This window comes from Salmo salar, chromosome 24 (genome assembly GCF_965601325.2).
Source record: "Salmo salar chromosome 24, fSalSal1, whole genome shotgun sequence".
Taxonomy (NCBI): Eukaryota; Metazoa; Chordata; class Actinopteri; order Salmoniformes; family Salmonidae; genus Salmo; species Salmo salar.
The window spans coordinates 32,216,221-32,238,547 of NC_138314.1; the positions used below are offsets into that span (position 1 = coordinate 32,216,221).

At 44.0% G+C, this 22,327-nt stretch overlaps 2 protein-coding genes across 13 annotated transcripts in view; one reads left to right on the forward strand and one right to left on the reverse strand.

The window, feature by feature from the left end:
• Nucleotides 1–1,456: 1,456 nt before the first annotated feature.
• On the forward strand, nt 1,457–12,135 carry foxn4 (forkhead box N4). 2 transcript variants are annotated; one of them, XM_014172108.3, is made up of 10 exons: nt 1,457–2,386; nt 3,130–3,230; nt 6,247–6,431; nt 6,917–7,029; nt 7,163–7,273; nt 7,656–7,723; nt 7,961–8,057; nt 8,305–8,512; nt 8,909–9,304; nt 9,455–12,135. In XM_014172108.3, the coding sequence occupies exons 2-10, from the start codon at nt 3,151–3,153 to the stop codon at nt 9,712–9,714; spliced, it is 1,518 nt and encodes a 505-aa protein (XP_014027583.1). In that variant the 5' UTR covers nt 1,457–2,386; nt 3,130–3,150; the 3' UTR covers nt 9,715–12,135. The 2 variants fall into 2 exon arrangements, with proteins under 2 accessions (XP_014027583.1, XP_014027582.1); XM_014172107.3 differs by having other exon boundaries at nt 1,460–2,386; nt 7,596–7,723.
• Nucleotides 12,136–12,139: 4 nt separating this feature from the next.
• The window catches only part of LOC106585658 (acetyl-CoA carboxylase 2-like), a 62,858-nt gene continuing 52,670 nt past the window's right edge, over nt 12,140–22,327 (reverse strand). For 9 of the 11 annotated variants that reach the window (XM_045706871.2, XM_014172096.3, XM_014172093.3 and 6 more), the window contains 17 exons: nt 21,953–22,108; nt 21,717–21,839; nt 21,306–21,575; nt 20,788–20,885; nt 20,534–20,654; nt 20,269–20,379; nt 19,555–19,698; nt 19,133–19,253; nt 18,821–18,917; nt 18,398–18,494; nt 17,302–17,437; nt 16,789–16,966; nt 15,906–16,018; nt 15,479–15,633; nt 15,007–15,177; nt 14,639–14,775; nt 12,140–14,436 (listed from right to left, as the gene is read on the reverse strand). In XM_045706871.2, the coding sequence (XP_045562827.1) occupies nt 14,310–14,436; nt 14,639–14,775; nt 15,007–15,177; nt 15,479–15,633; nt 15,906–16,018; nt 16,789–16,966; nt 17,302–17,437; nt 18,398–18,494; nt 18,821–18,917; nt 19,133–19,253; nt 19,555–19,698; nt 20,269–20,379; nt 20,534–20,654; nt 20,788–20,885; nt 21,306–21,575; nt 21,717–21,839; nt 21,953–22,108 (2,355 nt within the window). In that variant the 3' untranslated portion in view covers nt 12,140–14,309. Of the gene's footprint in view, nt 14,437–14,638; nt 14,776–15,006; nt 15,178–15,478; nt 15,634–15,905; nt 16,019–16,788; nt 16,967–17,301; nt 17,438–18,306; nt 18,495–18,820; nt 18,918–19,042; nt 19,254–19,554; nt 19,699–20,268; nt 20,380–20,533; nt 20,655–20,787; nt 20,886–21,305; nt 21,576–21,716; nt 21,840–21,952; nt 22,109–22,327 lie in introns of those variants that run through there. The other 2 variants (XM_045706879.2, XR_006761771.2) reach the window with 2 other exon arrangements.

Here is a 22,327-nt window from a genome sequence, read left to right on the forward strand (position 1 = left end):
CCAAGATAAAGCAAAGCAGTTCGACACATACAACAACACAGAGTTACACATGGAATAAACAAACATACAATCAATAATACAGTAGCAAAATCTATATACAGCATGTGCAAATGAGGTAGGATAAGAGATGTAAGGCAATAAATAGGCCAGGGTGGTGAAGTAATTATAATATAGCAATTAAACACTGGAATGGTAGAATGTGCAGAAGATGAATGTGCAAGTAGAGATACTGGGGTGCAAAGGAGCAAGATAAATAAATACAGTATTGGGATGAGGTAGATTGGATGGGCTATTTACAGATGGGCTATGTACAGGTGCATCTGTGAGCTGTTCTGACAGCTGGTGCTTAAAGCTAGTGAGGGAGATATGAGTCTCCAGCTTTAGTGATTTTTGCAGTTCGTTCCAGTCATTGGCAGCAGAGAACTGGAAGGAGGTTGATTGCCTTGGCTGTACTTTATGTCACACACTCTAATCCTTTATCAGTATAATGTAACTAATGTAACCACTTCTGAAATCTGTTGAGAGAGCCCTGTCACAGTCAAAATGACATCAGCCTGTAAACACACAAGCATAGCTCTAAATGTTTTGTTACATTTACCACTGTGACACTACAGTACATAGCTCTTTTTTTTCTCCATTTTCTCTAAATTATTTCTAACATAATTTCTCTCCACATATTTTTTCCTCTCTCTTAACATAATAATATGCAGTTAACATAATAAGGTTAACCTTGTTTCATATTTATGCAAGAGCCATAGGAAGACAATAGGATGGTCAGACTTTTTTTTTTTTTTACTAAATCTTTATGATGCGGTGAAGGGAGTTGTGGTCCCTCGGCAAATGATCTAAGTAGAGCCGTGTGAATAATACAGTGTAACCCCACGGGCTCTAGGACTGAGATTTTATGGATCTTTGGGGAAGGTCTTATTTTGTCAGTTACGTTCATGCATGTAATCATCGATTGTGTCCATTGCGGCAGCATGATTTACCATCTGTGGTGTCCCATGGGTTGACACTGCTTTCATTGGCTCTATCCCCACAGACTTACAGACATGTGTTCATTTCCGGTTGTGAATTTTTCTTAGATGTTTCTCAAATTCTAGTTGTTTATGTGAACGTGGACAACAGATTTTAAAGTTGGTACACCCACAAAAATAACAGTGAAGTAGACAACTTTTCCACCTTTCCTAAGCAGTTGTCTTTAGCAGTTTAGCCCATAAGAGCCTATTGCTTCCAATTTATATTGTCACCTAAAGTAGGCTAAGATTGAAGTCGAAATACTGTGTCCCATGACACAGGTTGACATCACCAGCTCAAATCTCTTCTGACAAGTGACAACTTTGCAGCACCGTTGTTTCCTTGGCTCATGTACCCTTTACCTCCCCTGCGCGCCTTCCAGACTATTTTTCCCGCTGTAGTGCGGAGAAAGACGCGGGTGCAGCGGCGGGGAAACAAATTGTCTACAAGCACTCGCCTTTTAATTCACATTCATTCCGTTTCAGACGCTAACAAGCTGCGATAGACACCATCAGAGTCGAAGGTCTCTAATCATTACTATGTTGGAATACTTGAAAACTGGAACTTGGGAGGACTGGACATTATATCGAAGGGAAATTGTATAGGGTACAAATACGCTATAGGACTACATCTTTCTTAAGCAGTTATTCCTCTTTTTTCACATTTATTTTTTATTTAAATTAATTTGTTTTAATTTGTAGCGCTGATTTCAAATTAAGACTGGGCAAAGTGATGTATTAATGTTGTGTATTGTGGGCTATAGCGACGCATCTAAAGCGCACCTGCGCCTCGATCTTGACCAAACAATTTATTTTAGCTGGCTAACAAAAAGTATCACATGCTACCATATGTCGCCGTACAATGACAATTGTCAACTATATTGGATAGAGACTGGGTGGCTACAGCTATAGAGTGGTTTATTGTTTTGAAACCATCCTTTCTCAAATTCGTCATTGTCCATGGATAGCCTACTGTTGATCCAGAAACTCCACAATCACAGTAAGTAAGGGAGTACTAGCCTAGGTCCAAATACAAACAGTGAGATCAGACTGCATATTTTTTTGTCCATTCGGATGGTGTGCATATTTTTTTGTCCATTCGGATGGGGTGCTGTCTTCCACCGGAGTCTGTTACAAGTTGTTACATTGGCAGCAGCTGTCAAACCCTTAGGATCCTTCCCCTTGAGCAACAAGAGCAACAACAGGCTCAGTTAAGGCAGGTAGGCCTATTGCGCATGACAGTGTGCGGGACAGCTCCAGAGAGGGAAATTTAAAAACGGTTTTTCGGAAACAAGTGCAGCACAGTGAAAGCACAGTAGACCACACGGACTCGTCAACAACTAATATTTTCTGCAGATTATCCTGAACAGGTAAGATTGAACTTTTTTCGGCATGACAAGGATGAATGTCAGCAAATAGTTATGATACTTTGAGTGAGAGGGGATTATTTAAATGAGAGGACTTTTCATTTTTGTGTCATTGTTGTTATTTCAGAAAGGGTGGGAAACGCTGCTATATTTGGGATTGCACAAAAAGTAGTTTTTTTTATCAGTAAAAAAAGGTTAATAAATAGCCTTGTCAATTGCAATGCTTATTAAAAAAGCAATCCATTTGTTTTCTGTATTGTAAAACGTCAATGTTATATTAATTTGAAGCAAAGGCCTACATATGTGAACTGATACCCCTGTAACGTGTGTATAAAAACATCTAAAGTATTGTTTGTTGTCTATTTTAATTTGCAATTGTTATGTTTTTTCCATGATAGCTGATATGATTGTCATTAGCTTATATCATTATTGTTATTAACTGGTCATAATCAGATTCAGATTTTTTTAATAGCGCATTCATTGTAGCCTATATGATTAATATAGTACATAATACTATATAATACATATTATAAATACTTATTTTCCTCCATAAGTAGTCTGTTTGATGTGCTAATATTTTATTTATCTAAAGGTCATTATAATAGCCTACGTAATGAGTAGACAAAACAAGGAAACAAAATTCAAATTGTTAGGTCAGTTTAAAAAAAGAAATAGGTCTAGACCTAAATGACATCAAGTATTGAAGCCTAGATGTCTTATGCAGAGGCACTTTTTCCTTGTTGCAGCATTATCAAATATCCCAGGAAATGATAGAAAGTGGAATTACATCCAGGATGTCAGGAGTTCTAGAAAATTCAGGTCATCATCCCTCTCCACAAGATTACAGGTAAGACTGGATTTGTGAATTGCAATGATAAGCTTTTTCATCAAAGTTGTATCTTTGTAAAGTTGGCTCCACTTAACAAAAAAAATGCAAATATGATTCAAAAGGTTTAGGTATAAAGATAACTCCAATATATATTTTCCAAAATCTCCCTATACTGTATTTTTAATCCAACGGTAGATGGACAGCTCTTTCAGTGAAGGGAGGTAGTGTATGAAAAAGGGGAAGAATAAAACACAACCTAAGAATAAATGATTTTGTCTGAATGGATCTGTGAGAAACCATCAGCTCTGTTTACACTCCCGCTGCCGGCACACAGTGAGACTGAGCCTCTTGGCCCGCCGGCTCCAAGGGGGAGTTGGGGCTCTCCGGGTCACTAGCGAGGAGAAGTGGCTCTCAATTAGGAGGAGGTGGGAGTGGGGTCTGTGTAGTATTGAACCTCTGGGAAAGCTTGTGCGGCTTGTGCTAGACGGGGGACACTATAGACCAGCATGCCGTGCCTCATTGAACATGCTCTTTATTGTGGGTTAAGTGGGGGGTGTATAGGGGAGAGGCATCCTAATTGCTGTAAAAATATTTAGGGTGATTGGCCTAGGCCTAGAGATGCTTGTGAGATTTTCAGGAAAAAATTAAAAAGCATTAAGAATGTGTTTTACATATAAAATGTGTTATATAGGCTATGACTGTTTCCAATCAAGTTTAAATGTTTTGATTAAATCCCACTAATCGTTGAAGGGATATTCATGTTCTCAAATACAACCCAACATGATTTTTGTACCTTGGCTGGAGTCAATTCCTCATTCATTTAGAAAATTTGGCCAAAACACCATACAAACACCCAAATCCTATATTACAAATGTACCCTTTCTGAAGGTCGTGTCTACATTAGATTTTTGAAAAGTCACGTTATCATGTAATAGGCCTAATCCACTTTCAGATTTTGCTTTGATGCAACTCAATGACAATATTCAAAAGTGGATTGAACCCCAATAAAGTTCAGACATGTCCTTCCGGAAAGGATACTGCTGTAATATGAGTTGGATTAGTCTGTTTGTAAGGTGTTTTAGACATATTTCAGAATGAAAGGGACCCTATGTTAATACTGACAAAACACAATGACTATCAAATACCTAAGTAAAAGAAACAAAATACATATCCAAAAAACTGTCTTGGGAATCCGACTACAGCCAAGGTAAGTGGCAAATCATGTTAAGGGATGTTGAACTCAATACGACCTAAGACCAAAATAGTAATCTTGTTGGTATATGCTTCCATTGGAACTAGTGCTCTCTAAAATGTGTTTTACCTATTTGGATTAAGCCTTAACTCAGGGTTACAGCTGGTGAGGCATATATTTGTCGTTTTTTTTAAGAGAGAATACGCGTGTGTGTGTGTGTGTGTGTGTGTGTGTGTGTGTGTGTGTGTGTGTGTGTGTGTGTGTGTGTGTGTGTGTGTGTGTGTGCGCATGTATGTAGGCATGTGTGCATGTGGCTTTTTTGGGGGTAGAGGGAGCTCATACTACAAATCTCAAGTAGAAATAGGTGTCTGTGGTGGTGCCTGTGGTGTACAGTTTCACAGGAGCGTCTGTCACTCTGCTTGGAAAGAGCCGGTTATTCACAAGCCTTTACTAGCACATGCAGTCAAGGTGTCCAAAGCCTTGTGCCAAGACCAAGCTCTGGATGAAATGTCATTTATTCAGGTGACAGGCTGAGTGAGCAGTGTAGCCTGACCTCCATCAACCCCACCCTCCTCCCTCAGTCCCCTAGGGCCCCGTCTACTGCCCTTCTGGGTGGAGGGAGGGGGGACAGTGTGAGGGGAGAGGGTGGAAAGGGACAGGGAAGCAGATGGCATCCTATTTGTCCCTCTTGTGTGAGGGCTGTCATTCCAACAGATTAATGCAAGGGCTGGTAAAAAAACCAAAAAAAAAACCGGCAGAGACAATCAAGGAAGGGTCTGGGTGGAAACAATAGAGCCACGTGCCACTGGACAGATTTGTCGTTTGGGACACAATAGGTGATAATTTTTCAATAGACAAGGCCAACTGTTGCAGAGCGACATGTGCCGCTCTCCCATATTTTCAAATGATCTCATGCGCTGTTTACTTATGATTCAGCCAATGGGTAGATGGAGATTGTAGTCACCTGATGTAGGGGTGATTTTGTTTGCAGTTGGGGTGGGGAGCGGGGGATCCTACAGTCTCCAGACCCACAAAGTAACTGAATAGTGAGTGTCGTCATAGCGACCCCAATTACTGAACTATTCTACAGTAAGTGTGTGGAGAGACGACTGGAGAGGATTCTTCTCTTTTCTCCCTGCAGAGCCCTCCTGTCTTAAAAGAAATAATGAGCAAAAGCTGATTGGCACCCCATGCCCCGATTAAGCAGAAGTTAAGCAGTAAATCTTAACCAATATTGTACGCAGGTATGGGAATTAATTGTTGACACAACTTAATCATCATTAGGTGGTGGTTATGTTGCAAATCTAGTGATCACTTATTTTTATTTGTATTTCCCAAAACTCAGGAAGTAGATGAGAACATTAAAATTGTTGATGAGGAAGGTCATAAGCAAGTTACTGAAGAGGGATTAATAATAACAACGAGAATGTTGGCTTTTTATCCATAATGTTACTATTACAGTAATTAGCTAATCAAATAGCACTCTATAATATACTTGTGGTAAATCCCAGATAAGATTATACTCCTGGCTTATGATTCATTTTCACTTCTCCCACTCCAATGTTGGATGCATTACTTTAGGTTTAATGGAATACATGTCTGTTCAGTCAGTGTCCTGTATATTTGCCCTAGATATAACTAGACCTGAATAGTATGAATACTATTTATAAAGCAGGTACTTACAAATTTGTTTTGGGGTTTGTACTTTTGGGATTATTATTTTTTGCTTCCATGGCAACAATGATTTCAACTAGTATTTGAACCCAGGTCTGGATATATCCTACAGTTGTATGCTAGGTTGTGTATCTGAGTGATTGTGTTGCTTGTGTCCCGTCCCTGCAGACTTCTGACCACAGACCCCTCCCAGCTTCAAGAGGATCTCCCTGGGGAACTGCAGTCTCTGTCATGGCTCACATCTGTAGACGTTCCCCGGCTGCAGCAGATGGCCGATGGTCGCGGTGGTGGTGGAGGAGACTTCAACAGGCCTTCCCAGGGGCAGGGGGGCAGCCTGCTTGAGCAGCAGACAGGTGAGACACAAACACACACACACACACCAATTGGGGGAGCCTGCACCATTTCAAATCCACACACACACTCTGATTGGATAGTTCAGGAGTGCTTCTGGGCTCTGATGCTGAAGAGGACAAATTGATCAAAATGATTACAGTTGGAAACATAACTGCCAACCTGGCTAATGAGACTGGCAAGACCAATAGAATGATTAAAGTACAGTATAAGGCGATATAGACCTGGGCCTATGCTGATACTTGATAGGGCCATGGACCCTGTCTTAATGCTTTACAAATGCATCCTTCCTTCTTATCTTCCTTGAAGCACAATCATGTATCCGAATACTTAAATTGGTGAAAGTAATAGGGTGGTAGCCTTGCTCAGCCCTATCCAATCACTTGTGCTTACCTCGAGGAAGGATGCATTTCTAAAGTATTGGAACAGGGCCGATGTGTGGAGATTGAAGACTGGCCTGGATTTTGTATTGCTTCCTTCCTCACAGCTCAGCTGAACAACATGACCATGGCAGGGGGACAGGGAGCCATGATCCACCTACAGAGCAACATGCAGCACAGCCCCCTGGGAATTAACGTCATCACCGCCCACAGCGGAAATGTAAGTTATGCATCCTGACATTAAAAAATACATATATAATTTATCCAAACTGTTTTATTAATCAGTGTTTATTCTCTAGCTAAATTAAATCATATAGTAAATATACTAAAGTTGCCCTGGGTCTATTCCACAGATGTCTCCATTCTCCATGAATGGGCAGCCCTCCCCGGGGTACCAATGCCCTGCCTCTGCCTACCAACCTACAGCCCAACAAGTTTTCACTCTGACCCAGGCTAGCCAGCAGGTAACTACGTCATCCCTACAACTGGGCTGTGGATACAGTTTGTGAATTAGACATGAATTGTTACATATAATTACATAGCATTGTTAAGAGTATTTAGTAAATGACAATGTAACAACCTATTAATACAGTATTGTTAGTGTAATTACAGTGTTACTACATGGGTATAAGAGCAACTTAATGTAGTGTTAGAGATTATTCTATTCGTTTACGGCCTACTGCTGATTAAGGGTTTGATGTTTATATGGCATTAATTAAAACCATTTTTATTTAAAATAAATAATATACATCAAATATTCTAGATTGTTCTTTCATTTTCTCTCAGTGTTCTCCTGCTGGGTTCTATAGCAATGTCTCCTTCAACAACCAAAACCTGTTCACACAGCCGCGCCTGGCTCCACAAAACCAGGACCTACAGCCCAAGTCTTTCCCCAAGCCCATCTACTCCTACAGGTAAGCCTCCCCTGGGCCAAGGGGCATTACAGTAGTATTGTATTGCCCGGGTCATGTTCACCAGGGCACACAAAGGAAAATGACAAGTTCAGGTAGTTCCCCGTTTAAGTCCATTTTCTTCCCTTTGGTGCCTAATGAACAAGACCTTGGTCTAATTATCAACCATATGTAATGTATTTACTTCCTAGATATATAACTAAATGGTAATATTGTCTTTCTACTTTGATCCATCCTCAGCTGTTTGATTGCTATGGCTCTGAAGAACAGCAAGACGGGCAGTCTCCCTGTCAGCGAGATCTACAGCTTTATGAAGGAGCATTTCCCCTACTTTAAGGTAAGACTTGAGCAGATCCTCTAAGGGCTGGTTTCTCAGACCCAGTTTAAGCCTAACCCTGGAATAAAAAGCATGCTCAATGAAGAATCACCATTGAACATGCTTTTTAGTCCAGGACCGGGTCCAGAAAACTGGCCTAATATTCAATAGGGATTGGGGAAGCAGATATGTTGCATGGAAGTAAGCATTGTGTTTAGTAAGTCGTTTAAATGTCTCCTTCCTCTCCTTGGGGTTGTTTTCCCTGTAGACAGCACCAGACGGATGGAAGAACTCAGTCCGACACAACCTGTCTCTAAACAAATGCTTTGAGAAGGTGGAGAACAAGATGAGCGGCTCCTCGCGTAAGGGCTGCCTCTGGGCCCTGAACCCGGCCAAGATCGACAAGATGGAGGAGGAGATGCAGAAGTGGAAGCGCAAGGACCTGCCAGCCATCCGTCGCAGCATGGCCAACCCAGGTGAGACCACAGTGCTGACTGAGGCCTATTCACACTCAACCTGGATCCTGTTCAATAGGCACAAAATAGAGGAAAAGGGACTGAAACCGGGAGGAACAACCTGAACTCATTTTTGTTTTCCTTTGCAAAATGTTTTTGAAAAATTCTGTGTGCTCTATTGAACACGGCCCATCAATGAAGAACACGACCCTCCACCAACGAAGATGATTATTCCCCCTCAGTTTTATATGTCTATATGGCAACTGTCACAGCTACAGTACAGTTGGCCATGTTCCAATTGACAGTAATATGCTACATTTCTGTGGGCTGCGATAAGCAGCATCACAGAGAAAGAATCTGCTAAGTCATCAGTCTGTCATCAGCTGCTAAACTGCCCTATTTTTCTCTCTCTGTCAGATGAGTTGGACAAGCTGATCACAGACCGGCCAGAGAGCTGCAGACGAAAGCCCATGGACCCTGGGATGACCCGTCTCCCCAGCTGTCCGTCCGGCCTAACCCTGCCTGTCCCATGCCAGATGCAGCCCCAGCCCGTGGTCACCCTGTCCCTGCAGTGCCTGCCCATGCACCAGCACCACCAGCTTCATGCCCAGCTCCAGGCCAATGCCCAGGCCAGGCTGGCCTCGGTATCCCCCGCCCAGACACCCCCCCTCCACACCGTTCCTGACCTCTCCCACAGCCCTCTCGCCACCGAGCATCCCGGCAAGCAGGCTCATGACTTCTACAGTCTCCACGGTGACGTCAACGCAGAGGTGGACGCACTGGACCCCAGCATCATGGACTTCGCTCTACAAGGTGGGTAGCTATAGCACCTAGTCACAACATGATATACTAATTGAACAATCCTCAAACCAATGTTACTTTGCACTGGAGTTGGCCATTTTCTTGTCTCTTAGAAGCAGTGATGACCATTGACGTGACAAAATGAGTTCCTTCTGTCCTCAGGTAACCTGTGGGAGGAGATGAAAGACGACAGCTTTAACCTGGAAGCGTTGGGCACCTTCAGTAACTCTCCTCTGCGTTTGTCTGACTGTGACCTGGGCGCCATGACCGGCAGCCTCCCTCCTGTCTCCAGTGGAGGCAGCATGCCCTTCTCAGACCTACAGGCGACGGGCCTGTTCACCTCATACGCCGCCCTGGACGCACTCTCCTCCCAGTACGTGGGCACGCCAGGCAACAGCAAGCCCATCACCGCCCTGCTTTAATGAAAACATCCCCACCACAGAGTGGAAGTCAAAGATAGAGCTGTACTGATGCATCACCAACAGAATCAAAATAACTTATTTTGTTTTGCACAGTGGCTCTACTTGTCGATCCCACTCCTGGCACCAAAAAACCCCCCTCATCTTCTTTGACTGAAAAGCGTGAACCCTCATTGGTTTTCTCTGTCCACAATGACAGTGCAACTTGTGTTGCCGTCCCCAAGCCACTACTTCAGATGGGAGAAAGAGGTCCATTTGGAGACTGATTTGATCAAAATAATTTAAAAACCACACACATACAGGGTCTTCGGAAAGTATTCAGACCCCTTCACTTTTTTCACAATTCATTACATTACAGCCTTATTCTAAAATTGATTAAAATCAGTCTACACACAATACCCCATAATGACAAAACAAAACAGGTTTTGGCAAAATTTAGCTAATTAAAATAATAAATAAATGGAAGTATCACATTTACATAAGTATTCAGACCCTTTACACAGTACTTTGTTGAAGCACCTTTGGCAGTGATTACAGCCTTGAGTCTTCTTGGGTATGACGCTACAAGCTTGGCACACCTGTATTTGGGGAGTTTCTCCCATTCTTCTCTGCAGATCCTCTCAAGCGCTGTCAGGTTGGATGGGGAGCGTCGCTGCAGAGCTATTTTCAGGTCTCTCCAGAGAGGTTAGATCGGGTTCAAGTCCGGGCTCTGGCTGGCCCACTCAAGGACATTCAGAGACTTGTCCCGAAGCCACTCCTGCGTTGTCTTGGCTGTGTGCTTAGGGTCATTGTCATGTTGGAAGGTGAACCTTCACCCCAGTCTGAGAGGTCCTGAGTGCTCTGGAGCAGGTTTTCATCAAGGATCGCTCTGTTCTTTGCTCCATTCATCATTCCCTAGATCCTGACAAGTCTCCCAGTCCCTGCCACTGATAAATATCCCCACAGCATGCTGCCACTACCATGCTTCACCGTAGGGATGGTGCCAGGTTTCCTCCAGACGTGACGCTTGGCATTGAGGCCAATCTTGGTTTCATCAGACCATTTTTTTTTAACGGTATACCAGACAATCTTGTTGAGAGTTTTTAGGTGCCTTTTGGTAAACTCCAAGCGGGCTGTCATGTGCCATTTCACTGAGAAGTGGCTTCCGTCTGGCCACTCTACCATAAAGGCCTGATTGGTGGAGTGCTGCATAGATGGTTGTACTTCTGGAAGGTTCTCCCATCTCCACAGAGGAACTCTGTCAGAGTGACCATTGGGTTCTTGGTCACCTCCCTGACCAAGGTCCTTCTCCCCGGATTGCTCGGTTTAGCCGGGCGGCCAGCTGTAGGAATAATCTTGGTGGTTCCAAACTTCTTCCATTTAAGAATGATGGAGGCCACTGTGTTCTTGGGGATCTTCAATGCTGCAGACATTTTTTGGTACCCTTCCCCAGTTCTGTGCCTTGACAAAATCCTGTCTCGGAGCTCTACGGACAATTCCTTCGACCTCATGGCTTGTTTTTTGCTCTGACATGCACTGTCAACTGTGAGACCTTATATAGACAGGTGTGTGCCTTTCCAAATCATGTCCAATCAATTGAATTTACCACAGGTGGACTCCAATCAAGTTGTAGAAAAATCTCAAGGATGATTAATGGAAACAGGATGCACCTGAGCGCAATTTCAAGTCTCATAGCAAAAGGTCTTAATACTTATGTAAATAAGGTATGTTTTTGTTTTTTTATACATTTGCGAAAAAATCTTAAACCCGTTTTCGCTTTGTCATTATGGGGTATTGAGTGTAGACTGCTGAAAAAAATATATATTTAATACATTTTAGAATAAGGATGTAACGTAACAAAATGTAGAAAAAGTCAAGGGGTCGGAATACTTTCCAAAGGTACTGTAAGCAAGAGGAGTAACCAATGGCGGCTAAGAGGGAAACTCAAATTAGGAGCAAATTGACAAAAATATACGGACATCTCTGGTGGAACTTTGCCAAGCAAAGACTCAAGAGCTGTGCTACCCTGTAGTACACCAACTACTAACTTACCATCTGCTAGTTACTGTACCATTGGCATTCCTGTGTTTGTAAGCCTTACCATGATACTGTTAAGTTCCCTGTTCTTTATCTGTTGTCTGTATCATCTTAGGAAGTATTACTGTGATGTTTTATTTATATTGGAGAAAGGGAGGAATTTATCAAACACGGTTTACTATATATATTTGTATGTTTCAAATCCCTTCTATCTCCACGGAAAAGCTTTAGTTTCTTAAACAGTATTTACCCATACATTCCAAAACAGGTCAGCATTGGAAAATATGCTAAAATTAGTCAAATTCTGAATTCATCATTGAAGTATTCACATGATTTTTTATGACTGAAGGCTGTCAGGCTACATGTACTTTAAAATTACGCAAAAACAATAAAATCACAATGGGTAAATCAGTTTCAGTTTTGTGCTGAAAATAGATTCATTACATTTATTTACTTTACCTCTTATTAGGGTAACGTACACAAAATAGCAGATATTTTATATATATTATTGATACAATTTCAAATGGATATCTGATATTTTGTTGAAGGCAACAGCAGGAGAACAGCTTGGGGTCTCTCGGTTACAATTTTGTAATTTATCAATTGTACCGTTGTCTGCCCCTGTTCACCTGAGTATAAGCAACAATCAGAATTATATTAAACACAATGAAAACATGTACACGTATTCATATCACATACAAAAAGATAGCATAAATCATGATCTTCTTTAGGTGTCCATTTGTTCCAAATGAGCACCATACAAATACTATGGGTGTGAATTTATCTACTGGCATTTAGATTGTTCAGCCAGACTACACACCATGTATACACCATGTATACACCATCAATAACCAGGTTTCCATCCAACCTTTTTATGCGAGTAAAGTACATGTTGGATAAAAAAGGTGACAAAAGGCCTGATGCAAATTTGTAGGTAAACTTCACAAATGTCGACAAAACAAAATACGGGGTTATTATAAGGTGGGATTTTTTTGTGTCTGTAAATGTATTATGCGAGAAATGGCGGTGAAGATGCCTTTATGCGTACATATTGCAATAATAACCATCATATCAAAGTAAAGTTGGAGTCACGCGATGACATGTGTGGTCCTCCCACTAGACTCGTTGGGAAAACATGCAGTTTATTAGGCTACAGATGAAATTAATGATGAACTTCACAGGGTGGTGAAAGTGCACGGTGATGAGCTTGATACTGCTTTCCAATAAATATTGAGGGTCTTATTCTGGTGACATGATGATCAATGCTTGGCTGCTGTTTGACAAATCAAAATGATCTCACTCATTTTGTCTATAATAATCTCATCATGTAGGTAGCCTACTCGCACTGTATTGCGTTGTTGGCACGCAGATTATTCGACCTGAATGAGCACATTGGCTATATAATTTTTTTTTTTTTTTTTTTAAGTGCGAAAACCATCAGTGAAGTTGAAAATCCGACGGAAACCCATTTAACTTGTATTTTTTTAATTTGGTAAATGGGAATTTAACAGCAAAAGTCATTTTTTGTGCATACCTCATCACGCACAGCCTATTTTCCGCAACAAGTCAATTTGATGGAAACACATCTCTGGTGGGAAAATGCACATATTGTTTTTATGCTGATTTTAGAATATTGACATGAACATCTGTGGCCAATTGGATGGAAACCTAGCAATTGACAACAACAAAAATACAAATGACTCAGGAAAAACACAGGTGTATTTCTAATTCAGTCAAACATCAATAATACAAAGAAAGAAATTCAAGGGCACAAGAATAAACACGGGTGGTAATGTTAAGTACAAAAAAAGCTTTTACCTGACTTTCAAATTGCACACGGTTAGGCTTTTAAAGACTACACTGACATAAAAACTAACCTTTGGTTTAATTAGGGAAAGAAAACTGAAAATTCCCCTTCGTACAGTATGCCGTACAGTCAGAGGATAGCAATGAGAATCTTTATTAGAATACTGACAAAAAGGCCCATGGTTCAATCCATTCAATGAATGTTTTTAGATGTTACATTTTGGAAACATATGGGTTATCCCATCCTATTGCTAATGTGAATTTGAAATGCCAGCGAGTAGTGGTGGTTCCCTCTGATCACAGCAATGTCAACCGCTACATGGAACCAGACCGTTGTTTTTGCCTGCTTGTAGTGTCAGGTGGGTGGGGTTTGTACCTTTGATCATTTTCTATTGGTTCCATTGGAACAGGCAAACTCAAATACAGTATTTGAAATGATCTGAGATAGTATTTGAACCCAGGCCTGCTTGGAACATCCTAAACATGTCCAATCACAGCATGTAGTACATGTGCAGTATATAGTGGCAGGGTGAATCTCTGCTGTGCCTGGTTACTGTGTGAGTAGCACTAACTAGCCCTAACCCTGAGAATAAGACAAGCTTCAGTCTTCTTAGCTTTATTGGCTCACCTGATTACAACAGAAAGTAGGATGCACTGGAGAAAATGCTGGCCCTAGGGTCCACACTCCACATGTCTACTTCTCTAGTCTCTCTCGTATGTACAACTACACGGATGTCTTGTGTAAGGCATCAGGCAGCTCAGCTCAGACCTGGAGTTTAACTGGGGGCCGTGCCGTCCATCGTGGCCAGCAGGTGGGAGATCTTGGCCCTCTGGGACGGAGTGATGGTCTGGCTCATGTGGATGATGCAGTCCATGGTCAACTCAGGATTGGCCTGCACCAGGCTAGAATAACAGACACAGTATACACAATAGGATTACTGGTAGTGGCCAGCATATACACACAGTACATTCAAGTGCATGCGTGTGTGATATATATACACACACACCACACACACACACACACACACACACACACACACACCACACACACACACACACACACACACACACACACACACACACACACACACACACGTGTGTGTACCTGCGGATGTGTTTTAAGGCGTGGTCCCTCTTCAGGTACTTGATGTTCTCTCTGATGGCTGATTGTGTGCCGTCCTCTTTGGTCAAATGTTTCTCCAGCCACTCCACCACCGCTTTGTTGTCGTCCCAAAGGTACGCCTGGAAATGAGGCACATAATCTCACTCTAAAACACTTCTACACACAATGGATTGGAGTGAAATAGATTGTGTCTCCCACACAGTAACCCAACATCTTAAACATTGGACCAAAAATAACTCCTTATGTTCAGAGGGTGACAATTAGGATTACATGTTTCAGACAGGGCTGCTACACTATAATAGCACCACTTGTATGACATGAACGGAGACATTAAGTTGTGACGTCGATACCTGGACTGTGCCCTCAGTCTCCACAAACCAGCGGCGCAGCATGGACTGGATGTGTCCGTCACTCAGCTCTGGGTTGGCCTGCAGGACCTCACACTTCACCATGCCCTCCAGCAAGAGGCGCCGCAGACGCCAGTAGAAGAAGCTCCGCACGTTCTTCCAGTCCAGGATGTCCTGCATGTGACCACCGGGTTACACAGACCACCCCCGGGTTACACAGACCACCCCCGGGTTACACAGACAATAGAGTGAGAGGGAGGGACACTAATGCCCCTGTCCCATTGCAGGTACAGAGAATAGGACTGGGCACGACACATGCATCTCCTGCCAGCCACATGCATCTCCTGTGCTCCCTTTGTATTTTCCTTCAACTGTATTTTGCTTTGCAGTGTTGGCTCTGGCACCTTCTCTTGTTTGATTGACTATCATAACACAGAGAGTGTTGCAAAATACAGAGAGGAAAGTTGATTCTTACCGTGATGGCGCCCTTCTCCTGCATCCTACCAGGAGTGTCGTGGAGGTCCACAAACTGTACTGCCACCTGGTGGTAAATGGGCAGTAGGAACTCCTCTCTGGCCCTCAGCTTGACCTCCAGGTCCCGCCGCTGTTTGTCCGTCAGCTCGGGTGTACCTGGCCAGTCAAGAGGATTTATCAGCCAGTGTCCCCAATGGAAAGCAGAAAATGTGTGTTTCTTATTGGACAAGTCCAGGCAGTCTTATCCTGTTTCAGTCTGATTATTTTGTTTGGTGCCTAATGACCCAGATGTTTTTTTTAATAGTTGACAAACCCCTTTTACTCTAAACATGCCAAAACTTCAACAATTGTTATAATGCTAATGAAAAGAAAACACGATGCCTATTGTACATATAGGTGGAAGTACAGGTACTGTTGTAAGAGTTTACCAAGTTGTTCAGCCAGAACGGCGTAGATTGAGTCGATTCGGCGCATGGTCTTCAACAGGTCTTTCCTGCGATACTTGATCTCAACAGTGCCCTCTGCCTCGAGCACACCACCCCTGGACAGAGAGAGAGTGAGAGACAGAGAGAGATAGACACACAGAGACAGAGAGAGAGAGAGATAGAGAGAGAGAGACAGAGAGAGAGAGAGACAGAGAGACAGAGAGAGAGAGAGACAGAGAGAGAGAGAGAGAGAGAGACAGAGACAGAGAGAGAGAGACAGAGAGAGCGAGAGAGGACAGAGAGAGAGAGACAGAGAGAGAGAGAGAGAGACGAGAGAGAGAGAGAGAGAGAGACAGAGAGACAGAGAGACAGAGACAGAGCGAGAGAGACAGAGACAGAGAGAGAGAGAGACAGAGAGAGAGAGAGACAGAGAGAGAGAGACAGAGAGCGAGACAGAGAGAGAGAGACAGAGAGAGAGAGACAGAGAGAGAGAGACAGAGAGAGAGAGACAGAGAGAGAGAGAGACAGAGAGAGAGAGAGACAGAGAGTGAGACAGAGAGAGAGACAGTGAGTGAGTGAGTGAGTGAGTGAGTGAGTGAGTGAGTGAGTGAGTGAGTGAGTGAGTGAGTGAGTGAGTGAGTGAGTGAGTGAGTGAGTGGAGAGGAGAGGAGAGGAGAGGAGAGGAGAGGAGAGGAGAGGAGAGGAGAGGAGAGGAGAGGAGAGGAGAGGAGAGGAGAGGAGAGGAGAGGAGAGGAGAGGAGAGGAGAGAGAAGATAATGGGAGGGTAAAGATGAAGAGAGGAAGTGAGAGAAAGAGGGAGAGTAAACGAGCAACTCATTCACATTGCAGGGAAGCTTCTCTCCTGTGTAAATGTAAAAAGGCCCACCTGCTCTCCTTGTCTGCGTAGAGCTCCATGCACAGAGGGTTGATGGTGGGGTCGATCACCACCCAGGATCCCCCTCTCAGCTCGGCGTGCGGTGGGATGTAGATCAACACAGGCTGGCGAAACTCACGCAGGCCATCCACGATGTAGGCACCAAACTTCAACACCTGGTCGTACATGTCTGAGAGAGAGAGAAACGGACTTGCACTTCTGGTTTTATTTTATTCTATAAATGCTGAGAGAAACGGACGTGCAGCTACGGTTTTATTTTATTCTTTAAATGCTGGGGTGTTTTAGTGGCAGTTATTGTTCCAGTCAGTACCAGACCTGGGTTTAAATACTATTTGAAATGTTAGAAATATTTTGAGCTTTACTTTAATCTGCCAGATGGGCATTCTTTGCACTTTTCTAGACTTTTCTATTGGTTCCCTTAAAACAGGCAAGCTCAATCAGGCACAGATACAGTATTTGAAATGATTTGATGTTGTATTTGAACCCAGGTCGGCCAGTCTGTACCCTTCATTCCCCCGGAGAAGCCTCTCCAGTTGGCGAACACCATCAGAGGCAGCCGCTCGCGGTTGAAGTCACGGATGGCCTGGGCCGTCTTAAAGGCTGAGTCCGGGAACCACACCTGGCCGGCCTGTTGCACCAGCTGAGAGAAACACACACAGGGATATTACACTCTGGTGTAGCTGTCATTTCAGTTTGTGTTACCTTGTCAGATCATGTTTTTCTTTTCTAAATGATCAAAGACATCGAAACTTTTGATGACGGCTTACTAACAGGTCACCTTGGCTTATGACACAAGCAGGTCCATTACGTAATCATTAAAGGACACAACATACACTGAGTGTACAAAACAGAGGGTTGTGCGGACAGTACATCACTGGAGCCGAGCTCCCTGCCATCCAGGACCTCTATATCAGGCGGTTTGAAAAGAAGGCCCGGAAAATCGTCAAAGACACCAACCCCCCAAGCCATAGACTATTTTCTCTGCTGCCACACGACAAGCGGTACCGGTCTATCAAGTCTGACACCAACAGTCTCTTGAACAGCTTCTATCACCAAGCAATACAACTGATAAAAATGTATCTTTATTGACCTTTTAATTAAATCTTTGCATTTCACTGTACTTGTGCATGTGACATTAAAACTCGAAAACCTTCCTAATTTTGAGTTGCACCCCCTTTTGCCCTCAGAACAGCCTCAATTCTTCTGGGTATGGACTACAATGTGTCGAAAGCGTTACACAGGGATGCTGACCCATGTTGACTCCAATGCTTCCCACAGTTGTGTCGTGTTGGCAGGGTGTCCTTTGAGTGGTGGACCCTTCTTGATACACATGGGAAACTGTTGAGCATTAAAAACCCAGCAGCTGTGCAGTTCTTGACAAACTCAAACCGGTGTGCCTGGCACCTACTACCATACAAAACCCTTCTTTAACCTGTCTTCTCCCCTTCATCTACACACTGATTGAAGTGGATTTAACAAGTGACATCAATAAGGAATGATAGCTTTCACCTGGAGTCAGCTGGTCAGTCTGTCATGGAAAGAGCAGGTGTTCCTAATGTTCTGTACACTCAGTGTACAATGTGGACACTAAGCCACTCACTCTGGCCTCAGAGTCCAAGTTGGCTGGATCGGCCGGGATAGCCACCTCAACGGTGCGTGTTTCCACTGCGATGACACCAATAGGAATCCCTCCTAACCTGTGGTGTTTTTTGTTACAAGTTAGTTGTTAATTTACGTTCCGAGCACTAACATCTCAGGGGTTCCATATCCTGTAGGTATGATGCTTTACATATTGTCAACATGTATGGACCTTTATAATGCCATATAATAACACTTCAAATGTCTCTCTCTATGTATCAAACGTTTTCTACTGACTCAAAATGGCTGGTATTTAGTAAGGATTAAAATGCATTTGAATTTCATCATAATGCATTGTACCTGCAGACTTTAAGTTTTACCCGTATGTCTTCTGTAAGCATTTCTATCACAGAATTCTAGGATTACAAGTTGCTATTGTGCGTACCTGGCTCTGCCTACCACTACTGTCTGGGCCCAAGATCCCAGTACCTCCATGAAGGAGCCATGGTCACAGAATCCACTCTGCCAGGCTCCTTTCACAGCTAAACACAACACACAAACAGAGTTGATTTAGTCGTCCACATTAATATGTAAAGTGTATTGCATTTTTTTTATGCACTTTAAATAGTTGTGGTTTTGGTTCGATTCAAAATACAGTACACTACACCGTGGAATCAAAACGATAGTGATATATCCATGGGGAAACAGAATCTGGGCAGAGTTAAGAGGGTTATGTATGCTGCAGAGTGTCTCTCACTGGGGTGGGGCCTCCCGGCCAGTAGCCAGCGGGGGTCATAGGGAGCCTTGGTGGGGGTGAACTCAATCTCCCTCTCCACTGGGTCCTTGGGCGGGATCACCGGCACCGGAGAGTGCTTGTTCTGAAACCAGAGTAGAACAATGTTCTGAGATCTTCTATCTGGGGGTTGGTCGGCTGAGTTCGACCTCTTACGGGACATATTTAGCCTGGTCCCAGATCTGTTTGTGCGGTCTTGCCAACTTGGCGTCTCAGAGTAGAACTGCTGATCTAGGATTAGTTTTGTCTGTTAGATCATAATGAATATGATTATATGAACAGGGGGGACCTGATCCTAGATCAGCACTACTACTCTGAGAAGCTTTATGAATATGGGCTCAGATCTGAGACCAGGCTAGGATGTTCTTTCTCTTCTTCAAATGTACCTTTGGCATAAAGGAGAGCCACTGCAGGATGGTGAAAACGCCCTCGAAGTCGTCAGGCACTGTGCTGTGTGTCACGCCATTGTTGTGCATGATCTGGACGCCTCCCAGCTGGTTGTTGGAGGTGTACACCTCTCGGCCCAGGACCTGCAATGAAAACAGCTCCACTGTCAACGACACTGAAAATACACCACATATCCAGTGGATTACATTCATCCAATTCGGATGCTGCGCAACAGGGAAAGGGAAAGGATAGGGAAAGGGGGATACCTAGTCAGTTGTACAACTGAATGCATTCAACTGAAATGTGTCTTCCGCATTTAACCGAACCCCTCTGAATCAGAGAGGTGCGGGGGGCTGCCATAATCAACATCCACTTCTTTGCGGCCCGGGGAACAGTGGGGCTACTGGCCCAACACTCTAACCACTAGGCTACCTGCCGTCCAAGTGGTTGAAAAGCAGAAGACATTAATGGTCATTTAAAATAGTCTAAAAAAAAAATTGTTTCACTATTTATGAAATACGAGATGCCTTTAAGGGGTATTTTAGCTAAAAAACATATTTTGATATATTCCTCGTCTGTCCACTGCTGATATGGTCTCAAATTACCATTATACCATTGTGTTATCCTAATAGTGGACCTGTGTTCACTTCTTGGAAAAGTCTTACAAGGTGTCAAAAGCATGATGAATCCAAACAGACAGGACAGAGGCATACCTTGTTGAGGGCTCCAGCCCCAGTCAGGATGATGTGGGAGTTCTCCACCTGGATGACCCTCTGCCCCAGACGCACCAGATAGGCACCGATGCCAATGGCACGGCACGTCACCTGCAGTAACCAGGACATAACATGGCTTTAACATAAGCTATGAGGCATGGTAGGCCTAACCACCTGGGGTATCTAACCCCAGACGAAGAGACGTGTGTGTGTGCGGTCTGCGTGCGTGTGTGTCTATTGTGGTGATGTGACGTCTCCTCCTGACCATGCTGATGGTGATGATCTCATCGTAGGCCTGGGATGTCTCCCCGGCGATGGTGCCTGATCCCCTCAGGTTCTCCACCCCGAGTCCCTCCTCGGTCCCTATGATATCAGTGATAACGTACCTGGAGCCCAGCCAATTGGATGGGAGAGTGAGAGAGATTGAGTCAGCGAATCTCTGGGATAACAAACTGTGTTCGTAAGCTGTGCTATTTGATAAAGGGGTGACTAGCCCCAGGTGAAGGGGGTGTGTCCTACCTGGACTCCCCGCCCTCCTCCACATGGTGGCAGTGGACAGCGTTGGTGGAGCTGATGCGGGTGTAGTCCTGGGGCGTCAGGTACAGATACTTGAAACCCTACAGGTGGGCACAATAAAACTAACAGTCATCAGTCCCAAGGAAGAGGACTCACACAGTGACAGAAACAGGGCATGACTGTGAAAAGGCTGATAGTGATTACACCTTGCCATTATGCCCCACCCACCACTGTTCTGATCACAATTCTGTTTGTCCAACCTAGTAGACCATGCCACCAGCACATGCGGAGGGAAGGAATACTGGTAAGTCAGAAAAGGAACATGTTTGATTGCCATGACCTCTGCTGCAGCAAATTATTTACACGTTGAATAAGTATTTCCAGCGAGTGTGTTTCCCCCCCTTACAAGTTTCAACCCTGCACCCAAATACTTTTTTAGAATGATTATTGAGTTGAGCGCGTCAATAGTTAAATGGTCTGGCATAGAGTGTACTGGTAAGTAGTGCCCGGTGATAAGCCACCTTGTAAGGATCCTGGGGGTCGATCCAGGCCACCTGGAACATGTGTCGTATCTCCTCGGCCAGGCCGATGCGCGCCCCGCTGTTGGCTGAGATGTAGATACGTGGAATGCCCTCGTCCCGGGCCAGCTCCGACGCCCGCAGGAACAGCTGGTCCTCCTGGGGCCCGAACGAGCCAATCCTATAGGTGATGTCGTTGCAGATGACGATGATGTCGCGGCCCTCGGGATACTCAGGCGTCTTCATCCGCATCCGGAAGACTACCATTCCCACCTGGGAGGAAGAGGGAGTGAAGAAGTGTATAGGCGATTGCCATGTGGTTTTGGGACAACATAGGGGATTTAAAAGAAATAGGGTCCTGCTTATCTCCGTTTCAGTTCCTACCAATCCACGTGAGAATGCCATGTGTTCTACCTGGTTGTCTCCAGGCAGGCGGTTCATTTGCACCAGTCGGTCCTGCGGGTCCAGCACCAGCTCAGTGCACATCAGCACGTCTTTAGGGCAACTGTCACCCGGACCCCACAGCTTAAAGAGGGCCTATGAGACACATGGGTTTAAAAGAAATACAGTCCGCACAGTTTAAACAGAGGAAGGATCAAGGGTAAAAACACTTTTACAGTGAGAGGTAGAGAGAGAAAGAGAGACCCCACCTGTCGGAACATCTCAGGGAAGTCGTAGACGTAGGTGGTGCCCAGGGTCTGAGCCTGGAAGCGCTTGTACTGCAGCAGGTCCTTGGTGACATAGGGATGGTTGATGAGCATGCCGTGCAGAGGGCCCTGCTTGTCCTCGTATGACTGGAACATGATCTAGAGAACAGAGATGGAGGTCAGCAGCAGCTTATAGCACTGAATTGATAGAGAAACTTAAATACAAAGTTCTTATCAACGATTTGTGAAGCATCTAGTCTTCATGAATGCCCTATGAAACCTTTATTAATTGTAGAATCTGTACTCCTGCACTGCTTATTCAACACCATTTCTCTGGCTGTGCAGTGTGTACCAATCTGTGCACACTGAATGTGAGTG